The sequence below is a fragment of the Corella eumyota genome, chromosome 2 (assembly GCF_963082875.1).
Source record: "Corella eumyota chromosome 2, kaCorEumy4.1, whole genome shotgun sequence".
NCBI classification, from domain to species: domain Eukaryota; kingdom Metazoa; phylum Chordata; class Ascidiacea; order Phlebobranchia; family Corellidae; genus Corella; species Corella eumyota.
Genome location: NC_137491.1, coordinates 9,695,756 through 9,710,044, shown reverse-complemented (window position 1 = coordinate 9,710,044; position 14,289 = coordinate 9,695,756). Strand labels below are relative to the sequence as shown.

Sequence of the window (14,289 nt, the reverse complement as noted above, 5' to 3'; positions counted from 1 at the left end):
TTATTACTACATTTTTTTCCAAGTAGTAAACAAATATCTATTGTATTTAAACACAACCATAAGTCTTATAAGTTAATATTATCGACTTTGCTATTAAGATAATTTGTGCTAATTCGCATTATTTAGTTTTTTAATCTACGTTTAATAAATAATAAATTAAAAGCGTGTGATGTGAGATTTAACAAAAGATAATGCTTAAAATTAATTTATAGCCTAGGAAATGGCTAACTTGTTGTAGCATTTTAAAAACAAGTTCAAAATGTTTGTAAATTTAAAATGAGAAATTTAGCTTCTTACTTTGATTAGAATTCAACCAATATGGAAGCCAATAACTTTCGCTTTCTCGGAATATTAGTTGGGACGTTAACATGTTTATCAGGTAATTTAATAACTTTTAATTTATAAAAAAATTTATATTTACAATATATATTTATAGAGCAACAGCCTTTCTTAAACTAAATATACAAGTTTAAAATATAAACAAAACTAAAAAGAAAAAATCCATACAAACAGGAGGATTTAACATATAAAAGACATGGTATAAATTTATAACACACCACTATTAATTATGTACATTATAAATATATATATTATCATATAAACAAACACATAGTTTAAAAAAATATGATTGTGTTATTTTAGGAACTATAGGCAACCTGATGACAATCTTAGCATTTGCAACAAACAAAAAAATGCGAAGCACTTTTAATACACTGATAGTAAACTTAGCAATCGTTGACTTTTGTACAGCTGCGATAATATTACCGCTTGTAATATATGGTAAATATTGTTAGATTTTAATGTTGTTGTGTTTTTTTTATTTTTGGTTAGTTATTTGTTGTTGCTTTGAAGGTTATACAGCGCAGAAGTGGATGTTACCTCATCGAAATTGCTCATTATTTTCATTCTTTTATTACTCTGTTCAATATACCTCAGCCACTAACTTAGTAATTATCTCCATAAATAGGTAAGCAAAAATATATAGAAACTTTAGTCATAATCTAATTTCATTTAAAGTTTCTGTTTCGATATTAGTGCTTGGCCTCACAAATAATAGTTTAAACAAATATTGTCTTACTTGAATTTTGTATTTTTTTACATAATCTAGATATCTTCAAGTGACAAGACCGAGAACAACTTACAAAATTTTCTTCTCACGAAAAAGACTAAAGTTTTGTGTCGCTTTTATATGGATGTTCGCACCGATCTGCCTAAGCGCACTTGTTTTCCTTCAAGGCCTAGGCTGGAATGAGACATTACTTCTATGTACATACAAAAGGTAAAAAAAACTTAGAACATTGACAAAATATATTGTCTATATTTAGTAATTTTTTTCAGACAAAGCGGATTTTCTAACATTTACTCACTGGTACTTCGTTCTCTGTTCCAACTTACTCCGTTTATGATAATGACTGTTCTATACTTTCTAATCTATCAAAATGTTAAAAATAGTCATGCTAAAGTTGACAACCCGTCCAAGACAGGTAAACCTTTTTATCCATACTTATTAGCCATAGTATAACTTGAGAAAATTAACAAAAAATTTCTTAAGGTATAGAGGGAATGTTTTTCAATGACAGCTCTACACCTTTTCCATTAAGTACCAGCAAATCTTCAAGCCCATTTCCAAAGTTAAGCGGTTCAACAACACATAGCCAGCAAGCAAATACGAATCCTTTCCATGGTAGAGATGCTAGGTTTGAAGTTCCAAATTCTCCAAGCGATAACACAGTAGCTTCAATGCTAAAGAAAAATCAAAACTCTGGTTTAAGTCCTATAGAGTTTCCACCCCCAAACAAAGAAAGTTTCACTTTGCCTCAACTTAACCTGTCCAAAACCAACTCAGATGAAAACTTTGCGTATCCCGTTTTAAGAAAACAGTCCATTGCAACTAAAAAAGCTATTTTATGTCGTGCAAAAACCGTTGAATACATTAATTCCATATCAAAATCTCAAGAACCGGTACCTAATACCAAACGACGTTCAGTAACAATATCAAACTTCCATACGATTACTGAAATACCACTGAAAGAGACGACAAGTTTCCAATACAAACTGGTAGTCGAGAAAACGAAGCGCCCTAATCAATTGTCCATTCCAAGTCAGATGAGTCAATGGCATTCCAGTCGAAATATAAAAGCAAGAAGCAATACATTCTCAGTGCCTTCTACATACACTCCAAACACCAGGTAATGTTAAAAGTTATTCTGTTAGATACATAACCGATAGTGTGCAATTTGCATTTAGTTGCATGCATTGTTGCTGAAGCCAAAAAGTGTAACAAGTTAGGCTTTATCAAATAAACAGATTATCAAAGCCTGTATGTAGGTTCTGTTGCTGATTACAATTGTAACCAGTTCTATACCTTTTTCAGTAAAAACAGAAGTCAAACATTGAAACCGCTTCATTCTTCTGCTGTAAGAATTCGAACATTCTCGAATGCTGTGTTGGATGCTATAAAATCTCCAGTAAGTAAAATAAAACGTATATCCAAACAAATTAAGATCATTTAAATTTAACTTAAATTTTAGACTTTACAAAAAAGAAGAATTTCTGTTTTACATGCAAAAGCTCAAAGTCAACTTATCTACATGAGCATTGTTGTTTGCCTAGCGTTCGGTATTTGCGTTATTCCAAGGTAAACCCTATATTTTCCTAGACTTAAATATATGTTCATACACTGACTAAACATAACATTGTATTCATTTATATAGTTACACGGTAAATATGGTGTATAATTACGATAACATGGAGAACACATTAATGCCAACAATATTTATGGCGGTCTCCAACTTGACTTGGTTAAACTGTATGCTTAATCCTATTATCTATGCTGCAATGAATGTGCAATTTAGAACAGAATATAAAAGGTGAGATTTCGATTCATACGTAAAAATGCCTATAATTATTTTATATGGCCCCTTTTTTGTATATATCTTTATCCTCGATGTGGGATGAGCGACGTAAACATAAAGTAACAACAGTTACTCCGATCCAGTCTCGAGTTGCCTTTAGCAGTTTGGGAATTTATAGATTATAATTGCCCGATGATTAAGGGTTGGCTAAACAGGAGTTTATACTGTTTATAGCGCCTTATTTAAGGGCGCTACAGCATGATATCACTGGGGATCGAAACCGAGGCCTTATGTATCACTGGGGATCGAAACCGAGGCCTTATGTGTAGGGAGTGTTCTTTCTAACCACTATACCTTCCTGTCGGCCTTACTTTGACTTTTCTTTTTTTGTTAGAATTTTTAAGATATTCTCGCATTTTGTAACATGCCAACAAAACGAAAAGTTTCCTTCAAAATCAAGCAAGTCTAAAACGAAATCCAATCATCTAACTACAACCTAAACGTTTTCCTTAGTTTTTTTCCGTTATTACTCTACATCAAATTTTATGTAAATGTTTCTGAATATTTATCGCCCTTATATATTTTTCTTTATATTTTTCGAATAAAATCAAATAGAACGAAAATATTTTATTGAAACTACACCTTCGGAACTAAACATTTTACGAAAAATAAGAAACTTTGTTAAATTCAAGCGGGTAAAAGGTCAAAGTCGTCAGCAATATTCACCATAGGAACATGTAAGTCGTTTACTTCATCAGATGTTATAGTACGGTGACCATTATCCAATTCCTACACAAAAATATTAATGTAAAAATTAGGGATTTTTTATCCCACAAGCAATCTTAAAAAATTGCAACATTACCTGCAGTTTCATTATCCACTCAGTTTTTTGAACAGCAAACATGGCTTCAGCTTCATGTCTCTGTCGAGCTAGTAGAGAACTCTTCATTTTATCATACTTATCATCAACATCCTATATTACATAACATAGAAAATTCAAAAGAGGTTTTGGAGAATGGGCAAATAGTATCAAAATTTAAACGAAAAATTTTTTTTTTAAATTTTAATTAGTTTTTTTAAAAATAGTTAAAAAAATGTACAGAAGGACATTGCAAAAAGTCCTTTCTAATCCACACAATAGCAGTTTAAACGCGTGGTTATACAAAGTATTAAACTCATTTATTACATAATCGATTATCGTTAAAAACATATCCGCTACGTGTTATATTGTTATCATAACACTCAACAACAAACAAAATGACGAATTAATGACGTCATTTACCTGCAACCACGACAAAAACATTCTGGCGTTAAAGCGATCTCTTATGGAGGCCTTTGGTGGCGCGCCATCGGTTGGATTGGTGGCACGTGGCATGTAGTAAACCTCGTTATCCATAAAAAACGAACATGCGCTAAGAGGTTCCTTTAAATAACAAAAAATGCAAATATTAAAAAAATTATAAATAAATCAAAGATTTCGTGTAAATAAAAAGTGCTTTTTGTTTTATATAACAGCTAGTTAAGGTTCAAGATCATAAGTTCGATACCCTATAAAATAAGTTCGATACCCTATAAAAAATATGTTAAAGGCCTTACATATTGCCATACCAAAAGACCTATTTAATCTTAGTTTGGGGGGTATTGTAAGCTGAACATCTCACCTGCTGGTTAAGCGTTGTTCTAGCAGCTCTTGAATGGACTCTCATTATTTCTTGCTCACAAGAGATGATCAATTTTTCCCGTTGTATTGCATGCTGTACCCTCAACCTAACACGCTGTGTCTCGTGTGCATTAAATAATTCACTCATAGAATCGCATAAGAAAGGTGGTGCGGCTAATACGGGCACGGATAGATGACTTGCCTGGCAATTGTTGAGCAGATACCCGCCAGTGAAAGTCATATATTCCCAATAATATTGCGGGGCCTAAGAACAAGATGTTTTAATTTGTATTAACTACACATGTGAATAGGTTAGATAAAGTTTAGGTGTTTTACTTGTAAAATGAATACTGTTATTTAGCCAAAAAATAACCTGACAAGTAGTATTTAACATAAGCAAAAAAAAACAAAAAAATTCAATAATAAAATACTAAAAAACATTTTAGCAATTGAAATTAATATTAGGACCCAAAACTTTTTGCACCTTCTCTACTGTGCTATAACAAAAACCCGTCACAATAGATTGTATATAAGCTTTTGTTATGCACAATAAACAAATTATAAAGCACTTTTACCTGAGGTATAACAGTTGTAAAACGCTTTCGTTTTTCAAACACAAGTTTTTGTATAGCAGCTCTTTCGTCATACACATTAAGTCTAGAAACTTTTTCCTTCTCCAGTAGTTTTTCCATTGGAATATAAACTGGAAGCTTCTTTTTAACAGGCTTAAAACTGATAGTACCAGTCGCCAATCTAAAAAAAAATCAATTTTAGAAAATGTTTTCTCACTTATAAGTTAGAGTATTTAAAATTGACTTTACTGACAAAAGTCTAAAGTTTAATTTTATCTGCTGGCAACTCACAACAAGATAAATCAGATATTTCAATTAATAATTACAGTTTTACACTTACTTTTCTTTAATATATTCCTGCAACATTTTTTGTTTCTTTGAAATTTCAGTTTCTGGCTCTGGCTCTTTGTCTACTGTATCTTCAGACTGTTCAGAGGCTGGTTCATTAGCATTATTACCTTTCACAAGCTCTGTTGTATCACTATGAGCAGAAATTTCCTTGATATTTTCTTGTTTAGGTTGACTTGAGCAGCTAGCTACAACAGAAGATGTAACAGAAGAATTTTCTTCGACAATAATTGGTTGAGGTGACGATGTATTTGCTTTCATTGAAAGAACTGGATTTGTTGAGCCAGGTTTTGAAGTTTGTTTTTCAGCTACTGCAAATGATGAATTGTTTTGGATCTGAGCATTTGGTTGTAAAGATGGTGTTGTAATTTCCGAGCTTATTGCAGTTGCACTTAGAGCAGAAAAATTTAAAGCTGGTATAATATTGCTATTATTATCATGCAATACTGGTGGAATATATTTCATTTCAGACACTGGTATAGAAGGTTTTATATACGGCCTAGGCAACATAGTTGTATTATGAACAGGAGTCAAAGTAACAGATGAAGCCGTACTATGCAGTATATCTGAGCTAAATCTTCTTGATGTAGTTGTTTCTGCAAAGTCAATGCTAACAGGCTTGGGTACAGCAAAGCTCGGATCCATGTGTGTTATGAGATCTGTCATCTGAGGAAGTTGACTTAAGTTGCTATCCACACTGTCCTGTCTTTTAGGGGTACTTTTCTGCATCCTCTTATGCTTGGTCAGTTTTTCGGTTTTGTCAGTTGGGGTGCCTAGCCATTCAGACTCCATCAACTTGAGTTTTGGATTCTTTTTCTCTTCAACTTTTGTAACTGATTTAACCTTTTTCTGCAGCAATTTTTTTCGCTTTAAATTTTTCTCTTGTTCTCTTTTGCGAGATACGGTTTCAATATCACTCAAAAAATTTGAATCGGAAGAAAGTGATAACCTTTTTTGCTCAATTTTAGCTTCTTTTTTGACAGTTATTGATTTTAGGGTAATGGCAGCGGTCTTTTTAATATCAGAAGTAGTTGATTTTACAACAGGTTTTTTCGCCGGGTCTGAAACAGTTTTAAATAATTTCTCCTTGCTGATATCCATTTTCATAACCTTTGCCACAGATTTATTCTCAGAAATAATTTCAGAAGTTTTCGGATTTTGATTATCAGTAGACGCAGACAAAGTCAAATTTTTTCCTGAGATATTATCCACTTGTTCGGCATCTGTTGACCTTCTCTTAGGTTTGACATCACTTTTTACACTAGCAGTAGAATAAGCAGGAGTACTGGCAGGCAGAGATGTAATAGCAACAGCTGATTTAGGCACCAAACTTGAGGAATGTGTAGAAATCGGAGTAGTACTGGTATAACCAGAAGGTTTAGATTGCGATGTGGCTAATGTTACTGTTGTAGATGTCAAAACTGAACCCCAGTGCGAAGTCATAGGTTTACTGATTTTAGGCTCTGATAAATATGTAGTGTTGCTTTGTGTGGTAGTATTAAGTGATGTAGATGCTATTTGACTTGCTGGAGTGTCGTCAGGGGTTGGACTTTTGAATATTCGATCAAACATCATTTCAGTTGTTTCATGGAATGACTGTTTGTAAGGTGTAGCGTTGTAGGAAACAGGTTTTATTATAGCTGTCTTTGTATTGCCGTGATCTGTTTTCGAATTCTTTCTGTGCAAAGACACCTTGGCTGGTGGAAACAATGGTTTTTTGGAAAATATTCCTGATGAAGTTTTTGTTGTCAAACCACGATTCCATTTATCCTTTGAGTCTGGTTTTAAACTGATAGAATCCGAAGTGTTAAGAAAGTCGTCAGCCGATGGTGAAAAATCGTAAACGTCAGATTGAAATTTTTTAGCAGCAGACACATTAAGGATTGGTTTTTGTTTTTCGCCTGAAGTTTTACTTGATACAAATGGAGTAGAAGCGGTTTTACTTTCATCGCTGCTGTATGATAGTTTTCGGACATTGTGTGGGCCATGCCTTAAAATAATAACAAAAAAGTAAATATCTATAAAGTAAAAAAAAACACTGCGTGTTTTTGTGTGTATAAGCTTAAATTATATATACACACAATTATAAGTACTCACCCAGACTGTTTTATGTTGTCACAATCGCTTGAAGACTCAGTGGTGGATGAAAACAAACTCCGATGATTTTTATTCTTCTTCATTTTCTCCTGAGAGGAAGAAATGTCAAGGGACAGGGACTTGGATGGGAAATGGGAAGACTTTTCTTTTATATCCGAATCACTTTCAGAAGAAGATAAATTAGATTTGTTGAATGAGGATTTTTTCTCCTTGTCAGTACTTTGAACATTTTTGAATAGCTCACGACTAGCACCACCAACTTGATGCTTGTTGGATTTTATTGTTGTGATAATATCAGAACGGTCTGACTCAGAGTCAGTTCTAGAAGCAAATAAATACGATTTTCTATGATAAATTTTGAGGTGGTAATTCTCCAAACAAATTAATTTCGGCTAGATATAAAACTATGTTTAAAAGATGTCTTAATCAATTAAATTAGTTTTTAAAAAAAAAACTGTAATTAAAAATTACAAATTAAAAAAACTTATTTTTTATCTTACTAAACTTGCAACAAAATTCACACCTTAACTCAGTGTTTTTCCTTGAGACAGCAGCATGAACAGGAGATTTTTCTTCCTCTTCATCACTTGAAATAATCTCGTTCTTCATCATCTTACTAATCTCATCATCTTCTCCAAGATCAAGAGGTCGTTCCCCTTGTTTGTTGGGTAACAGGGGGTTGGCGCCATGTTTAAGTAGTAATCCAACAAGCTGTGATAAAAAAATTAAATATTACAAAAAAATAAAAAGTCAAAAATTTGAGATTTAATTCTTAGATAATTTTAAAATTATGAAATTTTTTCGATGATTACTGTATTTTTATTAACACTCTATAAAAATACAAAGCCTAAAATTTCTAAAACTTATTCAAAACAATCCCTTACGTCTACGTGTCCGTTGATAACAGCATCATGTAAAGGATAATCATTATCCAATCCCTTTGAATTAACATTTGCTCCACTTTCCAACAAATATTTCGCAATATCGTGGTAACCATGGTTGCAAGCTTCATGCAGTGGAGTCCAGCCTTTAGATAAAAATATTGGCTTAAATAAAATAATAATTTTTCAATAAATTTATATGATCGATGATGTTTTTTTAACCTAAAAATTTAAAAAGGTAAAAATAAGTATATATATATAAAAACTAATTTATATACAGTATTTTTTATTTATTACAAAAAAAAGCAATAACTGTTAAATATAAATAACAAACACATATAAAAAATTAAAAAGCCAAATAAAAATTGTAACTTTTAGAATACCTGCATAATCTTGAATATTGATGTCAGCTCCTTGTTTAATTAAGTCAGTTATTGTGTTAAGATCTCCCCTTATTGTAGCTAGATGTAGCGGTGTTTCCCCTCTTTCGTTACGTTTGTTAACTTTATCTTTCCTACCACTACTTCCCGGGGTTTTACGACTGCTAGGTGGCGGTGTTGTTTGTTCTAAAAACAATTATTAAATTCAACATTTTTTTTATTATACATAAATTAATTATAAAACAATTTTTAAATCCAAAGATTTTTAAAAAGATGAACTTTTTACCAATATAATTTTTGTTACTACATTTTTTGACTTTTTAAAGTTATATACCTGTGTTTTTCTCTGCCGTCATTTGCATCAGAAGAGCAAGTTGCTGACGTTCAGACAATGGACAATGTTGAGGTCGAGTTTTATCCTTTTTCTTTCTTTTTTTCTCACCTTAAAACAATAAATGTAAATAAAAACATATTAAAAAAAATGTTTTTTAAGTTTAATATGAAACATCATTACACCAAAAAAACAGATATTATTTACTGTGCATTTTTTTCTGTTCTTCTTCCAATTTTCGTTTAATTCCTTTGCATTCATCAGGGCTATCTGACATTATTTAACGTTTAATTCAATATGATTAATATCTGAAAAAATTATACATAATTAAATAAAAAAATAAAAATTATAAAAAAAAAATTTTGTTTTAATATTTTAATATTCAAGCTATAAAATTAATATATATAAATTAAAACATTAAACGACTTAAATAATATATGTATTTTTTTATCCAAAACTAACAGAAATAACTGACTAACGACTGGCAAAATAAGACTGTAAGAATTTAGCTAATAATGCTTTTTCCGTTTACAATTATTCCGTTACTAGGCTTACAATATATTAAAAATAATTTAACCAAACTCAAATGCAAGTTTTATCAAAAAAAACAAAATTGTCCGTAAGACTGTTGACTGTCAGACTAGTGAGAGTTTTAAAAATAGAAGAAGGTTCAAAAAATAAAATTCAAAACAACAAACAGTCAAGTCAGACAAATCATGATTTTTATCCTCGTTTGTTATAAACTTTAAGTAAAAACTTATTACATTTTTTTATTTACTTACAAAAAAATACATATACGGCATGTATTAATTATTTTTACTGCAAAAACAAAAGTTAAAATGTGAATATGGATTTAAAAAGATCCCAAAACCACATTTAAACAATATCAACTTTAGTGCTTTTCATCTTTAAAATGCTTTTTTTATAAAATAGTTTGTGCAACATAACACTACAAAACATGCTAAAAAGCAACTAGGTCAAGTTGTTTTTACTTTGGAAAAAAAACTAACATTGATTTATAGCATGTTTATGGTTACCTAGGACAACTAGTGTAATCAATTGTTCGCTTGCGCGAAGGTGATTATGCGATTGTAGACGTGCGCGTTCGTGTGTATGACATAACAGTGCAAATAGAAACTTAAACAAACATTATTGAACCCGGCTAATTTTGTAATCATTTAATAACTAAAGAAACCAACCAGTAGCACGTATCAAGTTGCAATACATCTTTTTAGGCAATTTCTAATCGCAAAAAGACTAACTTAAATAATGTTAGCAAGTAAGTAAACATTTTTACACTTAACGTTTAAGATATCAATGGGCATTCAATTAAAGTTTATATTTTATTACAGAACAAAGAGGTAAAGAATCATATTCCAAGGAGAAAAGGCCCAAAGGCAAAGATGCAAAAAAGATAACACTTTCTCCTGCCTTCTCACAAGGGTAATATTACTTTGATTTGTCTTCTTTTTAAAGAGTTTTGACTTACTTTTACTTTATTTAAATTTTTAAATTTAAAGTATTAGTAAAATTAACTTTTAATTAATTTTAAAGAAAGAGTAGCTCCTTGAAAGATGTGGAATCAGAATATATCAAAAACCTCCAACAACAAATTTATTTTTTGGAATTGGAAGCTCAATATTTGCGAGAACAAGCAAAGAAAGCAACCGATATTCATCCAAAAATGTCAAGAGAAGCAGACAAGATGATGTACAAACTAAAGGTTAATAAATATTTAACCTAAAAAATTAAAATTGACCCTTGCGGTTGAGTAAACTATTAAACCTAAAATAGAGTAGCTTATTAAACTGTCCTAATTTATTTTTGAAATAAAAGTTTTTAGATTTGAAATGTTTATTTTTGTCACAAAGGACATGCAAGGTGATCTTGATGGAATGAGTTTAGAAGTGACAAGAAAAGATGCCAACATATCAATGTTAACAAATGAAAAAGCTAGAATTGAAGGAGATCTTTATGCTACAGAAGGTTGGGAATTGATAAAACAATACATAGCTAAATTTCTATCCAAATAAAGTACATATATATGCCACATAGTATATATTTTATTCCATAAGTAGGCCGAGGACTATTTGATTTCCACTTTTTGTTTACTTGCCTTTTGTATAAACTATATTTTTTTTAAATTAAAATGTATTAAGTTTGCCACGGCTACAGAACGCAAAACGTGATAAGGGTGCATATTTGTAAATGGTAAGGTCTCAATTAGATAGGAATCACTTATTAAATAAAAATTTCATTTGTAGATAATTATCGAAGAGAAAAATCACTCTTGATGGAACAAATTATCGAATTAAAAAAAATGAAAGAAGTAGCTGATCGAGATATCGCTTTAAGAGACTCAGAGCTTGTCAATTTAAGGCAAAATTTAGAAAGAACTGCGGCAGAACTTCGCCACGAAAGACATACAAAAAACATAACACAGTCCCAGGTAAGTTTGAAAAATAATTCAAATGCATACTAAAAAAAGGGTATTGTGCCTTTTTACTGAATTAAAAAACGAATTTTAATTTAAAGAGTTGATTTAACGAATTGTTATACATTATTTTTTCTAGCTTGAACAAAGAATAACCCAGCATAATGACACAAGCAATCTGCTAGAAGAGAAACGAAATGAGTGTTTAAGAAAGCAATCCGACATGCATTATTTGGAGGAAAAATACAACACAAGCACGTTGGCAATCCAAGATAAAATTACAAGGGATTACAAGGTAGACTGTGAATTTTATATGCTGTAATTTACAACATAATACTCAAAATGTTGTAAGGTAGTATTTATCATATTTGTATTTCTTTATGTAATTGATATGGTATGGTCTGTAACGTTAAAGGCTAGCTTTTCACATTTTAACTGTGCTGACCTTGTTTTCCTTAGTTATTCTTTTTAGATTGAAATTTTTTTACTTGTTTATAGTATTGTCTGTCTAATAACCTATAAAATACTTTCAAATTAACCCTGTTTTCATATTTTAGGAAGAAATTCGATCAATTCGACAAGAACTTCGTGCAGTTGAAATATCAGCTGGCCAGGATCGCTTGCTGAAAGATAAAGTAAATTATAAAAATAAGATAATATTTTTACCAAGTTTTGTTAAAGTGAAGACCAAAATTAATATTTATTAGGACTCTTTCTTTAATTACCCAATTATTTATTAAACTTTATGGCTCTTGTCAAATATGGTTTTTAAAACGTTTTTTGTTGTAATGTTGTTTTGCTTTTCGTTTAGATGGCTGAAACAGTTAGCAAACTTACTCATGAGAATGCAAGTTTACATTCTCAAGTTTTAGACCTAAGTAAGCAACTCGACCATGAAAGACTAATGAGAGATGAGAAAGACTCAAGAGCCCAAACTCACACTTCTAAAGTGAGTCAAAAATACTTTATTCAAGTTTTTTTATTTTTAAAGTAATGAAAATTTTAAATTTTAAAATCTTTATTCGTTTAAATTACTAAAAATAAATTTGTTTTAACAGTTTTTAAAATTTATACATGCATAGATAACAGAGCTTAGTGGAAGTACCCAGGTTCTTGGGTTAGAGATTAAAAAGTTACGTGAAATGTTGGATTATGAAAGGAAAAAATTTCATGATTTGGAAGCACAAGTAATATATTATATTTGTATATGCATAAGAGTAACATTAAGCATGTGTAATTTTTGAATTCTTTTTACTAGATAATCTTTCCAAAATCAACTTAAGTTAGTTATTATTTTAGTATAAAGGTCTTTATAATAAATATAAACACTAAATCTACCTGTTTGATATAATAAGATGATGAAAACAGAAGATGGAATGACGAGCACTCAATTTCACAACAAATCAATACAAAGCAGATTGGATGAGGTGGAAGCAAGATATGGTAGAAGCGATGGTGAGAATGCACAACTCAGAAAAGACAAACAAATTTTAGTGGAACACATAGCTCAACTTCAGAAAAAGGTTAGTAAAAAACAATTATCTTCATGGCATCGTTTACTGCTATATTTACTTAAACTAAGATCTAACAGTAGTAAGGATCAAACTTAGGATAGCAGGTATGGAATTAAAATAGCTTTAAGTCAGCCCAAGCAATTTAACTTGACAAACAAAACAAATTTGAAACAAATTGTAATTTCCAGTTGGATTTGAAATCAGCTGAAGTTTCGAGATTGGAAAATCACTTGTACACACTACAAGATGATATTGGAACACTTAAGTCAGAAATGGATAGAAACAAATCTCTCCAATCTCAACATTGGGAAAATATGACCAGGACAGCAGACAGTCTTAACTTCAAATAAGAATTTTAAGTTTAAAATTATCTATTTGAAATCACAAGCAATTTTCAGTACGTCATAGAACCAAATTTAATTTTTACTTTTATATAGAAATACTGAAATTATGTCGCATCAGTATTATGAATTATGTTACTGATTATTTTTTTTTAGATTAGTGTATTATTAGGAATAGTTATATTACCTTTGCAATTATATCCACCCCTAGTTAATAACTAAAGTTTTGTGTTAATATAGTATGTATAATTTAGTCTTTTAGTTTGCTGTACTGTAATTCTCAGGAAAAATTCACCAGCTTTTTTTTCAAAAAATAATCAAAATGAGTCTCTTAACTTTAATATTTTTCAATTATGTTTCTAAATTTAAATTTTCTGTTTTGTTCATAAAATTTTAACATTTTTTAATTTTTACCTAAAAGTTATAAAAATCTGAGTATTTGTTTCTTGATTCAAAGGGTTACAGAACGAATTTTAAAATATAAGTAATTACATATGTGTTGCCAGAAAAAAAAACTTTTGCTTATTTACATGTTAAAACTACAAAAAACAGTTAAACAAAACTCTTATTAATCAATTACTAACAAGGGTTACTTGCCAAATTTTTTACTTAAAAAAAAATTGTTATTTTACTATTTATATTAAAATGTTAGGTAATTAGTTTAGTATATTATGTATTACCAATGTGACTATGTTGCCTAATTTACCTTTTTATTATTCTATTTAAATGTACGGTTTTCCACTGAATTAGTTAAAAAGTTAGATAATATTAACCAATTTGCACTTTTCCATGTAGGTAACTGTATGTTGTGATTTTTAGAAACAATAAAAATGTGACTTAGTTTGGTGTTATAATATAAGAGTAACTTAAAACAAA

At 30.3% G+C, this 14,289-nt stretch overlaps 3 protein-coding genes across 4 annotated transcripts; 2 read left to right on the top strand and 1 right to left on the bottom strand.

Moving 5' to 3' along the window:
- The first annotated feature begins 223 nt into the window (after nt 1-223).
- On the top strand, nt 224-3,474 carry LOC145743589 (uncharacterized). Of its 2 annotated transcripts, XM_082561588.1 has the most exons (10): nt 224-379; nt 643-780; nt 853-967; nt 1,109-1,279; nt 1,339-1,484; nt 1,553-2,189; nt 2,375-2,468; nt 2,532-2,638; nt 2,715-2,870; nt 3,250-3,474. In XM_082561588.1, the coding sequence occupies exons 1-10, from the start codon at nt 319-321 to the stop codon at nt 3,353-3,355; spliced, it is 1,731 nt and encodes a 576-aa protein (XP_082417714.1). In that variant the 5' UTR covers nt 224-318; the 3' UTR covers nt 3,356-3,474. The 2 variants fall into 2 exon arrangements, with proteins under 2 accessions (XP_082417714.1, XP_082417715.1); XM_082561589.1 differs by lacking the exon at nt 3,250-3,474 and having other exon boundaries at nt 2,375-2,472; nt 2,715-2,864.
- LOC145743585 (uncharacterized) lies at nt 3,447-9,434 on the bottom strand. Its single transcript, XM_082561584.1, has 12 exons — nt 9,332-9,434; nt 9,128-9,235; nt 8,797-8,979; nt 8,417-8,559; nt 8,056-8,243; nt 7,533-7,853; nt 5,428-7,425; nt 5,091-5,268; nt 4,517-4,780; nt 4,138-4,278; nt 3,718-3,828; nt 3,447-3,644 (listed from the first exon to the last, which is right to left on the bottom strand). The coding sequence occupies exons 1-12, from the start codon at nt 9,399-9,401 to the stop codon at nt 3,543-3,545; spliced, it is 3,807 nt and encodes a 1,268-aa protein (XP_082417710.1). The 5' UTR covers nt 9,402-9,434; the 3' UTR covers nt 3,447-3,542.
- A 794-nt stretch (nt 9,435-10,228) lies between these two features.
- LOC145743594 (uncharacterized) lies at nt 10,229-14,171 on the top strand. Its single transcript, XM_082561593.1, has 11 exons — nt 10,229-10,403; nt 10,477-10,567; nt 10,679-10,847; nt 10,996-11,110; nt 11,389-11,573; nt 11,698-11,853; nt 12,116-12,193; nt 12,370-12,507; nt 12,641-12,745; nt 12,914-13,081; nt 13,261-14,171. Exons 1-11 carry the CDS (start codon nt 10,394-10,396, stop codon nt 13,420-13,422), a joined length of 1,377 nt encoding a protein of 458 aa, XP_082417719.1. The 5' UTR covers nt 10,229-10,393; the 3' UTR covers nt 13,423-14,171.
- Nucleotides 14,172-14,289: the final 118 nt, after the last annotated feature.

What these genes read in the sequence shown, in the direction of transcription:
- LOC145743589 (XM_082561588.1), top strand. Translation starts at nt 319, where the DNA reads ATGGAAGCCAATAACTTTCGCTTTCTCGGAATATTAGTTGGGACGTTA. An exon ending in ATTACCGCTTGTAATATATG is followed by an intron (nt 781 to 852) that starts GTAAATATTGTT and finishes GTTGCTTTGAAG; the next exon opens with GTTATACAGCGCAGAAGTGG. An exon ending in TTTAGAACAGAATATAAAAG is followed by an intron (nt 2,871 to 3,249) that starts GTGAGATTTCGA and finishes TTTTTTTGTTAG; the next exon opens with AATTTTTAAGATATTCTCGC.
- LOC145743585 (XM_082561584.1), bottom strand. Translation starts at nt 9,401, where the DNA reads ATGTCAGATAGCCCTGATGAATGCAAAGGAATTAAACGAAAATTGGAA. An exon ending in AGGAAAAACACTGAGTTAAG is followed by an intron (nt 7,854 to 8,055) that starts GTGTGAATTTTG and finishes ATTTGCTTCTAG; the next exon opens with AACTGACTCTGAGTCAGACC. An exon ending in CAGGAATATATTAAAGAAAA is followed by an intron (nt 5,269 to 5,427) that starts GTAAGTGTAAAA and finishes ATTTTTTTTTAG; the next exon opens with ATTGGCGACTGGTACTATCA.
- LOC145743594 (XM_082561593.1), top strand. An exon ending in AAAACATAACACAGTCCCAG is followed by an intron (nt 11,574 to 11,697) that starts GTAAGTTTGAAA and finishes TATTTTTTCTAG; the next exon opens with CTTGAACAAAGAATAACCCA. An exon ending in AAATTACAAGGGATTACAAG is followed by an intron (nt 11,854 to 12,115) that starts GTAGACTGTGAA and finishes TTCATATTTTAG; the next exon opens with GAAGAAATTCGATCAATTCG.